Source organism: Bidens hawaiensis, unplaced genomic scaffold (genome assembly GCF_021521415.1).
Source record: "Bidens hawaiensis isolate Kalapana, Puna unplaced genomic scaffold, B.hawaiensis_p1.1 tig00034679_1, whole genome shotgun sequence".
Taxonomy (NCBI): domain Eukaryota; kingdom Viridiplantae; phylum Streptophyta; class Magnoliopsida; order Asterales; family Asteraceae; genus Bidens; species Bidens hawaiensis.
In genome coordinates this window covers 143,089-154,502 of record NW_027496016.1, presented here as the reverse complement: position 1 = coordinate 154,502, position 11,414 = coordinate 143,089, and the positions used below count along the sequence as shown (strand labels likewise).

General features: G+C 32.5%; 2 protein-coding genes across 2 annotated transcripts; both read right to left on the bottom strand.

Moving 5' to 3' along the window:
* Positions 1–1,413: 1,413 nt before the first annotated feature.
* On the bottom strand, positions 1,414–3,022 carry LOC143586483 (uncharacterized). Its single transcript, XM_077068025.1, has 4 exons — positions 2,653–3,022; positions 2,437–2,495; positions 2,134–2,336; positions 1,414–1,539 (listed from the first exon to the last, which is right to left on the bottom strand). The coding sequence occupies exons 1-4, from the start codon at positions 2,850–2,852 to the stop codon at positions 1,456–1,458; spliced, it is 546 nt and encodes a 181-aa protein (XP_076924140.1). The 5' UTR covers positions 2,853–3,022; the 3' UTR covers positions 1,414–1,455.
* Positions 3,023–4,259: 1,237 nt separating this feature from the next.
* On the bottom strand, positions 4,260–6,447 carry LOC143586482 (uncharacterized). Its single transcript, XM_077068024.1, has 4 exons — positions 5,975–6,447; positions 4,783–4,865; positions 4,511–4,713; positions 4,260–4,382 (listed from the first exon to the last, which is right to left on the bottom strand). The coding sequence occupies exons 1-4, from the start codon at positions 6,220–6,222 to the stop codon at positions 4,311–4,313; spliced, it is 606 nt and encodes a 201-aa protein (XP_076924139.1). The 5' UTR covers positions 6,223–6,447; the 3' UTR covers positions 4,260–4,310.
* Between the last annotated feature and the right edge of the window lie 4,967 nt (positions 6,448–11,414).

The following is an 11,414-nucleotide window of genomic DNA, read 5'->3' as shown; positions in this document are numbered from 1 at the left end:
GGAAGCCAAAAAAGACTCTTTTCTTTCTAATAGCCAAACGGGTGATCGGCAACCTCTTAGGAAATTCAGTATGATGGATAAAATTAACGGACGTTAGAACAATTGTTATCGCCATTAATTAATCCGTGTGTTGAATATTACGGAGTATTAGTTTCAGGATTGTTTAAACTTGAAGATTTTGAAAAACGAAGTCGGGGCTTTGGATGTTAAAGTACTGTTTTATTGATGATTTTATTATAAGTATTTAACGAGTGTATTAAGATGAGGAATATGATGTTAAAAGGTAGGCACAAAATGGTTTTGAAATTGACGTCTTTGAATAATCGTGACATTTCCACACGTTATGGGTGAATATAGTTGACACAAGTTATTGTAGTTTTACAAATTGGATTAATTACGTTGCCTAGTCTCCCTTTGGGCACAAGAAAGGGAAATTTTTCAATTTTGGGATTAAACTTCAAATAAAAGGTACTTTAATTGAAAATTAAAAGATCCTTTATATGAATCCTATTATTTGGTTTTATTGTTCCAATATCTATCACATTGTTTTATTATCATCAACTATTTTTTAAAATGAATTTTATAATGAGACCAGACAAATTTTATGTCATGGGTTATAATATGGGTTAGAATGTAGAAACGTCACTATAAACCAAAGTTAATCTCAAACCCCACAAATAACTAGACTCCAAAGGTTAAAGATGAAGTCCTGATTATTAGAGCTACATATTAATATAAATAATTGATGGTAATTATCTCTTTCATACATAGCGGTTGTATTTCTTAATTTGCAATGGGATTAGGTTCTTAATAATACTCACAAAATCATTTAATACCAAATATAAATGCTTTTTATTTTAGGCATCATGCACACTCGTATATACCTTACATGGTGCAGGTACGTACGTATGGCAACTTGCACACTGTGTGCAATACGATCTTTACTGTATACATTGCCACTCGTGAAATTAAACTTTCCGATAGTCGATCAGTTAGTGTTACTTGCGTTTACATACGAGTATAATGTATGTTACCATACTGTATTGACTAGTTTTACTTGTATTTTGCATTTAGTTACTTTTATAAAGTTACAAATATCTGAGAATCCTTTTTTTTTTCTGCAAGTTCAAACCAAATTTCAAATAATAGAATCATATAATTGTCATATCTGTTGTTTAGTATATTATTTTATCGAAAACCTGAATTAATATGTTAAAAATTACGCTAAATATTTGGAAGGGCACATTAGCACATGAAACAAATAAACGATGTGTCAATGTGCATACTTTTCTTATAATATTTTTATGGTAGATGAGATAGAAGGCAATTAAAGAAATACACAATACAATCTATGGAATATATCCATGTTAATTTCACATTAATAATAAAATTCAAGTCTTAATAACACCTAACCCTAAACCCTTCAATATAAACTTTAATGAACAAATATCAACATCAACTCGCTTCTGATGGAGCAACTTGGGTTAGTTGTTTGACAGGTTCAATAACTGGATCCAACTTCTTCTCAGCTGCTTGAACCTATAATTATATAAAAGAACAAACATATCGTGAATATCTATAAAAAATAAGATACTTGTTTCTTTCTCTTGTTTGAGACAAGTCGTGAATATCGAAGTCGTGTCCGTCCCGGACATCTGCAACGCCCTTCCCACTTTACTTTTTTGAATCTGGGGTGTAGAGGGTTTTTTGGCCGGATCGTTGAAGTGATGGAATCAATGGTTTAATATAGGGTTTGCAGAGCGAATTTGAGGAATGGGTTCGATGAGGTTTGGAACGGTGGTGCTGAAGGAAGATTAGGGGATGAGGTTTATAATGCTCAACGGATTTCGTCTGAAGTTGCAGGCACGAGCGCCCAAGTTTTATATATAGGGGAAAGTTAGCGTACAAATTAATGTAGCGTGAAAATCAAGTAATACTGTAATTAATTATATATACAAGTAATGTAGTTATGTATTTACATCGTAGTGTTGTTATGTAATTACACTATGATGTATATATAATTACACTACTTGATTCTCATAATTTGCATGTTAAATTAATTTGTATTTGATCCAAACTCATAAATTTATATATATAAAGATACATAACAATTTTTACAACCAATGTGGATACCTCATCGATGAAAGCTACGGCCTTTTGGGCTTTCTCGGCGACAGATTCTGCCACTCCTTCAATGGCCTCCGCGGTTGTTTTGAGCTTACTACCGTCTGGAAGATCGTCTGCAATCTTTTCCGCCACCATGTCCACCGCTTCTGCTACAACTTCTACCACTTCTATTACTTCCTCTGCTGTCCCAATTACCAAATCTACGTCTTCTGCATATGTAAATGCATGTTTCCATCATTTAGTTTCAAAAACTAATTTAATTTTTGTGTATTTTAACTTTGAAACCATGCAATAAAAGTGTATATGTACCTTTAAATTGTAGCAAGGTTATAACCGTTGTTAACACTATTCCGGCTGTCCATTTGTTCCTAAAAAGAAAGTGATCATGATCAGTAAAAAAAAAATTTAAAATTTTGGAAACAAGCTTAATAAAGAGCTTACTTTACAGCATTAGGGTCATTAGCATTCGGCTAAACGTGCCTCCCCCTCTAACTTTATAAATATTAGACACAGATATATACTTACTTGTTTGAACTCCAAGAAGACGATGATGGTGGTGGTGATGGAGCAGGTGTTTGATTGCCACTTAAATCGCAAAATGCTCGCCGGGCCTGGCAAGCCATAGTCTTGCTTGGGAGCATACCATGAGAACGAGTTGATACGTTTATAGTTTGAAGGTTTTTAACGATTAAGCGCCCGTAAGAAATGCCCTTTGATCTTGCCATTTGAACAAAGTATGGATAGTTTTCTAGGTTTGGAAGTTGTGTGTGTTTGATTTATGTTATTTGTAGAATACAACGTAAACTTGAAGTTTGGTACACACATTGTTTTTTCCATGGTCAACTGTTGAAGGTTTCTTATTCAATTAGGTTATCCCACATGTTGGTTTACATATATTTAATATTTGATCCAATCTTGATCCATCATCATCACCTTAAATCCTTAATTATCAAGATAATTGTACATAAATATCTTCAAATGGATAAATTATCAATTATTAAGTGTTCAACAATTTTTTAATAGTTAACCAGGGCGAAAATAAAGGAAAGGTATTTTTATATGTTAATTGATTTATATTTTAATATAACGTACATAATTTTTTATTTTATTAATAATAACAATTAATACTTTTATGCAAAATAATTATCACTAAACAAATTAAGAAATATTAACATATATACTTCCAACAGTTATATTTCTATTTAATATAGTTATATATAATTTAATTTAAACTAAGAAAACAGCCTCATAAACCAAAAAATATATTAAAAAAAAGAAAAATAAAAAAACACGATAAAATAAGAGTTTGGCCGATGGCTTTGTAGAATAATTTATAATGGGTTAGGTTTAAAACTCAATCCAACCAATTGAAGCATAAATACTTGTATTACTTGTCGTAATATATAAAAAGGAAAGCGACACATAAAAATGTAGAAAATATACGTTGAACTGCTTATTCATCTATTATATATGAGTTTAAAAAATATAATAGGCATTTTTAAATTGTTTGAAACTTGTAAATTGATAAAATATAAATAAATTAATTGTGATCATGATGTTGTATTTGATCTTAACTGTGAGTTTTTTTTTTTTTGGGTGAATTTGAGGTTGTTTAGATAATGGAAATCCCTACATGCAATCTTTTGCTACATGATAAGATCATGATGGTGTATACCCAATACGAGCTGTAAATTCAACAAATCCAACATATAACAAGTGACACGTATCTAACATATATGAAACTAGATATTTTTGAACAGGATATATGAATCTAGATGCTAGTAATTACAATTTGATGATTAAATGTAAGATTAAAATCAACTAAATGTGTCATATATTTGATCCGTTTTCATCACAACGTACGTAGTATATAAATGAAGCTTTCTTGCAACCTTCACGGCTTTCAAATTAATTCTTTCTTTCTTAACTTAGGCTCGATCATTTTAATCCACGATTTCCCATATTCAAATAATTACAAGTCTGTAAATTATAATACAATAAATTGCTTAGACTTGGTGATGAAAATGACAATATAACTTATATCATAACTATATAATGAAATGTAAGTATATAAACTATAATTTATTTTTACAAGTAAAAGGAATTTTCAGTTGTATTTTATTTTTTGCGTATTTTATTACTTTCTTGTTCCTCAGTTATTTCTTGGTCTTTTTTGTCTTCATCTACCTGTGGACCACCCCCTTGGAATTTTCATGAGTAACAAACGACTCTGGTTTATCTTCAGCTTCTTCCACCTGCTCATTTCCATTTTATTAGTGTTAAAATTAAACAAACACGTACAGACAACGAGGTAAAATAGGATAACAAATATTTACACCTATGCATATATATGTACTTAAAAAAATTAGGCAGAGAAATTAACCTTATTGATGATTTCATCTGCAACATGAGCACTTTTCGCGACTCCTTCGGCTATTTCGTCGACAAACTCCAAAGCTTTCTTCAGTTGGCTATCTTTTGGAAGATCTTCGGTAATACTATCTAGCACTTTATCTGCTCTTTCTGCAGCGTGTTCAACGATTTTCACTACATGTTCAGTCGTCTCTATCTTTTGGTCCACTTTATCTGCATATTTATTAATTAGTTCACTTTAAGTTGTCTTTAAATATAAGTTTTAAAGTTTTGTGGCCTTACTTTTTGGTAGAAGCAAGGAACCCCATTTATGGGTGAAAAAAGGTAAGACGAATGTTAACACCATTCCCACAATCCAATTTCTCCTGCAACAGTAAAATCATATATTATATCTCAAGTTTTTAATATATTGCATGTGGCACACATATAAAATGAATTACAGAATAACGTCAATGTCTATATATTTATATTTATAAGGTTTGGATAAAATACAAATGAAATTAACACGTTAATTGTGAGAATCAAATAGAGTAATTATATATACAAGTATAATAATTATTTAATTACATCATAGAGTGATGATGTAATTGCATAATTACTCTACTTGATTATCATAATTAGCACATTAATTTCATTTGTACGTTAATTTCACCTATATTTATAATATATAATGTGTATTTATAATACAATATGTATTAAATTGTCATTAACTTTCAATATGATAAAACTACTAAAAAATTAATATAAAGAAATAATTAATAAAAAAAAAGTAAGAACTTAAAGATCGATCCAAGAAAACGTAACAAACAATATCAACGCTTAATGTCATTATGTAATTTATAATTTATACATATCCTTTTATAATACACGTGTATAGATAATGCAATAAAATATGGTCTACTTATAACTAGTGCAGAGATTAGAATAATGAGACAAAGACAGATAATTAGTAAATATATAGAGTATTAGAAACGTACATTTCAGAATTCAAAATAACTTTAAAATCACATAATAATTTATTTTATATATATTTAATATTTATAACCATAAATGAATTATTTCACTAATAACTTGGTCATTATACAAATCTTTTTACTAATGTCAAACTACACTACTTGTAAATTACACCATTTTTCCAAACTAAATTCATCAAGAATTGAACTTATGACTTCCCATTAAGAAAAATAAGCTTGTAACACTATATCAAACTTAAAAGGTTAGGTACATATAGAGACAACTAACATGGTGACAATCGTAAAGTCATGGATTGCTACTAGGTATCAACCTAATGTCAAACCCATAACCAATCAGGTTCAAGCTAGGATCACATTCGAAAGCAGTTAAATTTATGGGACCTACAAGTTCATTTTTCTCTAGAAAACCTATGGTCAAAGAAAAAACTGATGCAAGTAGATTTTACTTTTCCTGTTTTTATAAAATAAATATAAAAACAGAATTGCTAGCTAAATCTTACAAAGACCCGGAAGGAGATCCAGATGGAAGAGGAGCTTCAGGTGGCGGATTAACGTTGCTATGTCTCACGAACTTCGTTGTTTGCGGAGTCTTTGACATGTTCAAGTTTATGAAACTTTTATCAAGCAAATTCCATGCATGTTCCTTGTTCTTCAAGGAACCTGTTTTCGAAAGTGGCTTGATTAACATAGGTTCATTGTTCGGTTTCAAAGACGACATAAAATCAGCACGGATGAATCTCGAAAACATTTTTTTGGTGTTTTTCTGGTTTCTTGAAGCTTGAAAGTTGAAACACTTGGATATCAAAATTAGATATATGTGTGTGTGTGTGTTTGAAGATTCAAAAATGGAAAAATGTTAATGGAGTGGTTGAAGTAAATGGTTACGTATGTGTTTATATTATATATGCTAATGAAGAGTTTGACTTTGATAGAATTATATATGGAAGATAAGACTTTTTTTTTAGTTGTATTGTCAAAGCTAAAGATTCACAAAATCCTTGTTAGGTTGTTTATATGCCTTGTTACCCAAGTTAACTCATTTATGCATCCTACATATTTTGTTAAAAAATTCAGCAACATGCATGGTATATACATGTCTTATTGGTGTTCACATCTTTTTTGCCGGTGGTTGTTAATTACGAAAGCAAGTCGATCGTTAATTATGTACTTTTCTAGATGGATATCATGGTTGAAACAAGTAACCAATGATCATGTAAGTTACAAACGGAGAAAAAATGCTAATAATCTAGTAGTTATAATCGTGCTTTGAGTGTATGCATGATATTGGAATAGGATGGGATAATTTTGGGTGTGGTACCGATGGGGAAACGCACCTCATCTAGCTGGTACCGACTCAAAATCGGTATGCATGGTGAATCCATGTGATACATGGGGAACACCACAACCCCATACTTGATTATTGTCATGTAACCGACACAAAACTTGTTGTGTATCTATCGGGTAGTTAACCTTTGGGTATCGGGCATAACCACGAGTTTCGGGTATATTATATACGGTATGTTTATAGTAAATCTGGTATATTAAATACCAAATATACTTGAAATAAATAGGGTTGGTAGGAACTAGAATACAATCGGGTATATAGTATTCCGTATATACTTAAAAAATGTTGTATATTACACATTTTTTTCCTAAACTAACGTCATGATTAAGCATTAAACATCTAACCCTCCTTTAAAAGACATAAGCCTCTATCACTAATCCAACTTTTCAAGTGGGTTTCTTTCAAAGATTTGAAGTACAAGGATGGATAATGTTGTTATCGGATGTTGATTATGACGGTTAATTGGTTTTAGACGTATTAAATCACTTTAAAGAAAGAGCATGCTGCCTAGACGTAAGAAATTTACTAATTTAAGAAGGATTCAATATGAAGGAATCATGTAAAAGTGGTAACATTAAGACCAACTTGTAGGTGGGCCGGGCCGTAGTCATTAAATACATCCTTCTAAATTATAAACCCAATTTATTCAAAATGACAACCATTGAGTATTAGCACGTAGATCACACGAATAAGGTTGGTGGCCCATGGTAAAGACAGAGTCTTTAAAACACCAAGATGGGAGGTCTTTAGTTTATAACTTTGTTCCCTAGTTTTATTTAACTGAGGAAAGGGAAGGAAAAGGAGGGACGGAAAAAATGTGTATGTTGTGTTCCCGAGTTTCATTTAAGAAAAGAAAAGGAATGAAAAGTTAAAAGAGGTGTTCCCGAGTTTCATTAAAAGAAAGAAAAGGAGGCGAGGGAAAAGAAAAATGATGAGTAAAATAAAAGAATTTGTATATTTCCAAATTGGAAAGATTTAAAAGGAAAATAAGTTGAAGAAAAAGATGAAATACCAAAAGAAAAGATGAGAAGATAAAATTTTCTTTTCCTTGCCTTTTTTTTCATAAAGAGTAAGTGTCATTTTTGTCCTTATGGTTTGACAAATAATGCGAATTTAGTCCAAAAAGTTTATTTTTTGCATATGGACCCTCCACGTTTCCTAATTCTTGCCAATTACATTCAAATCACTAACCCCGTTAAATTTAATCGTTAAGTCAGGGGTAGACATGTCTTTTCACTCTTTATTTATTATAATATTTATTTCAGTGAACTTCGGTTTTCGTCCATGTGGTTTGTCCAAATATGCGGTTTTAGTCCAGTGGTTTCAAATTTGCAATTTTCGTCTCTATGATTTTATTTCACTTACAATTCAACCTGAATTCACTAATCATGTTAAGTCTGGTCGTTAAACTCATCAGTGTGCCCTTCACGTGGGGGCAGTTTTGTCATCTTTTTTTTCTCAAATACACCCCAGCCCCTCACGTGAGGGGGCTTGCAAATTATGACTGAGATTTATTTTGGGAGAAAAACGAAAAAATTGGTCGTCACGTGAGGGGCACGCATATGGGTTAACGAACAGACTTAATGAGGTTAATAAATTCGGGTTTAATTGCAAGTGAAATGAAACTAAAAACAAAAATCGCAAATTTGATAGGGTCGAAAATTGCGAACTTGAAATTATTGGACTAAAACCACATATTTGGACAAACCTCAGGGATGAAAACCGCAGTTCATTTAAAGAAAGAATGAAAAGACATATTTACCTCTGACTTAACGATTAAATTTAAATGGGTTAGCAATTTGGATGTAAATGGCAAGAATTAGGAAATGTGAAGGGTCCATATGCAAAAAAACAAACTTTTTGGACTAAATTCGCATTATTTGCCACACCACAAGAACAAAAATGACACTTTACTCTTTCATAAATGAACTCGGAAACACATCGTAATTCTCTCAGACGTTTGCCATTTAGAAAAATAAAAAACACATATCTCAAAACTATCTTTTTATATTATAGTATATATGTATAGTCACCAAATAATTCATGTCCTTTTAACTTAAGTCGTAACACTTTCCATCTTTACAAAATTTGTTTTTTATAGCTAGACGTTCGGAATTAATAGATTTTTGTCAAATCCTGTTGTAAACCAAAAGTAGGGCCAAGAGGGTCGCACTTCTTGGTCAGGTTTTAGACCCGAAACCTACAAGGTATGCAAAGCACATATTTGAGCCATGTGCCAAACCATTACGAACGTGTGTCGAGTTAAAATTGCATGTTTGTTGCACTATTGATGGGGTTAATTTGATACACTTGTTTATAACAATGTGTCGAAACCAATAAAACTATGCGTGCAAGTTTACAATTATGATGGAATTAAGTAAATAACCGTGTGTTAAATGCATTATAACCGGTGATGGCTCACGTTTATGTCAACGGAAGTCAAAACCTGGTTTGAGCACCTCTAACCTTATGGGATACAAAACCAGGTGGGCTTGTTTAAAGTGGGCTAGGTAGAGGCCCTGTTGAACCAACTTGGGCATGGGCTTACTATATGCACCGAATGTTCTCCTAGGTAAGTAGCATAGTAATTAGTAAATTAGTAACATGTTTATTTCACAAAGCGGTGAGAAGATCTCGTAATCACTAACTTGATTTATCTCATAAAGTAGCACAGTGAGTCCAAATGTTCCATTGTTTATTTGTCAAATATACAGGTTGACTGAGATTTGGGTCAAACTAAAGGGTTAATCTTGAATTAGTAATATAGTTAAGGGTTTGTTTTGTTAAGTTTTATATTAATATTTGTTTAGTAAGGTAAGAATATTATTGATTGTTCTAGAATAAGTTTGTCTTGTTTTCCAAGTTAGGTTTGTCTTGGAAAGCAAGTTTAGTGAGTCTATAAATAGGGTTTAGTTTATTAGTTTTATTAGGAGAGAGTTGAGAGAGAGTTAAGAGAGTCAAGGGAGTCTCGTCTCCATGTACGTTTGATAAGTTCGTGAAGTTCGTTTGTTATGTTCGTTTGATTATATGAAAAGAGTCGAGGGTCGTTACCTCAATATATCGTATTTGTTTGTTTGATAAGTTCGTTTGATATGACTATTTGATCTGTCTGGGCCAACAATTGGTATCAGAGCTTAGGCTCGTTCGCAGAAGAAGAGTTTGATTCTGCTTTCATATTCGATCGCTTGTGGGTTTGATGGTTGTTGTTGGCAAGGGGAAAAGAAGAAGTGTGAAATTATTATATAACACAACCTTGTATACGTGAGAAAAAGTCAAAGAATTTCAAGCTGCTAGTTTTAATAAATAATATTACATCCACCAACATATTATACTAGTTATTTTTGGTGTTGAGATAATTAGCTACAACAATTACAATATTATTATATATCAATCAGTTAGGTCGAAAAGCAATTTTATTGCTTTGTTATTTTTAGCCCCTTCTTGAACTAAAAGAAATTAAAGAGTATTTCGATTATCAAGTCATGTCTGGTGATAAAGAAGCCGGGAGTTCAGGGACAATAAAAGAATCGATGGGTAGTTTTGTTTTGCAAGCACCAACGTTAACCTCGACCAACTACGCTCATGGTCAGTTATGGTGAAAATTATTTTGGGTGTGAATGGTTTGCATGATGCGATTGATAAGGAAAAAGGGACTGGAATTGAAGAAAGAAAGAAGTTTATGGCATTGGGTGTTATCTTTCAAACCCTACCTGAAGATGTGATGCTTCAGATGGCCAAGTATTCAGAACCGAAAGATGTTTGGGAAGCGTTAAGAGTTCGTTATCTTGGCGCAGAAAAAACTCAAAAGGCTCGTGTTCAAATGCTAAGAACCGAGTTAGATGCATTGAAGATGGGGGAGACAAAAAGTATTGATGATTATGCAGCGAAGTTGGGTGGAGTACAATCAAAGTACAAGAGCTTGGGAGCGGTACTTGCAGAAGAGGTTTTGGTAAGAAAGTTCTTGAATTCCATGCCGGATAATTATTTACCTGTTGTTTCTTCGATGGAGCTACTCGCAGACATCGAAACAATGGCGTTTGAAGATGTGGTTGGACGTTTGAATGCATATGAAGAAAGAAACAAGTTCAAGAATGTGAATGGAAGTTCATCCCAAAGTCAGCTCATGTTCACCCAAAACGAAAAGAAAGTTGAAAACTACCGAGGACATGGTAAAGGCCGTGGAAGATTCAACGGACGAGGAAGAGGGAATCCAAGATGGAATAGTGAGCGTAAGAATGATGAACGGGGTGAATACCGGAAAAAGAACCATGGAGAATAGGAAGATAGAAGGAAGTATGTAACATGCTACAACTGTGATAAGTTTGGGCACTACTCGAATGAATGTAAAGAACCAAGCAAAGGGAATGATGAAGTGAATTTGACAAAGAAAGAAGATGATGTTGATCCTTCTTTGTTCATGGCAGTCGGTTCAATAAAGAAAGTAAGTTTGAATGAAGAAAGGGTTATCCCTGGTGTGTTTGAAAAGGATGAAAAGAATGAAGGTGCATGGTACTTAGACAATGGTGCAAGTCATTGTAACACCCTGACCGATGGCGGATTATACATCGGGGCGCTACGAATTGTTTCATTACTCG

Bases quoted from the DNA above. Each gene is read 5' to 3' on its own strand.
- LOC143586483 (XM_077068025.1), bottom strand. From the start codon at position 2,852: ATGGCAAGATCAAAGGGCATTTCTTACGGGCGCTTAATCGTTAAAAAC. The intron at 2,496-2,652 runs GTAAGTATATAT...CTTTCTTTTTAG, and splicing joins TCTTCTTGGAGTTCAAACAA to GAACAAATGGACAGCCGGAA. The intron at 2,337-2,436 runs GTACATATACAC...TTACATATGCAG, and splicing joins AACCTTGCTACAATTTAAAG to AAGACGTAGATTTGGTAATT.
- LOC143586482 (XM_077068024.1), bottom strand. From the start codon at position 6,222: ATGTTTTCGAGATTCATCCGTGCTGATTTTATGTCGTCTTTGAAACCG. The intron at 4,714-4,782 runs GTAAGGCCACAA...ATAAATATGCAG, and splicing joins TTCCTTGCTTCTACCAAAAA to ATAAAGTGGACCAAAAGATA. The intron at 4,383-4,510 runs GTTAATTTCTCT...GGAAATGAGCAG, and splicing joins CAGATGAAATCATCAATAAG to GTGGAAGAAGCTGAAGATAA.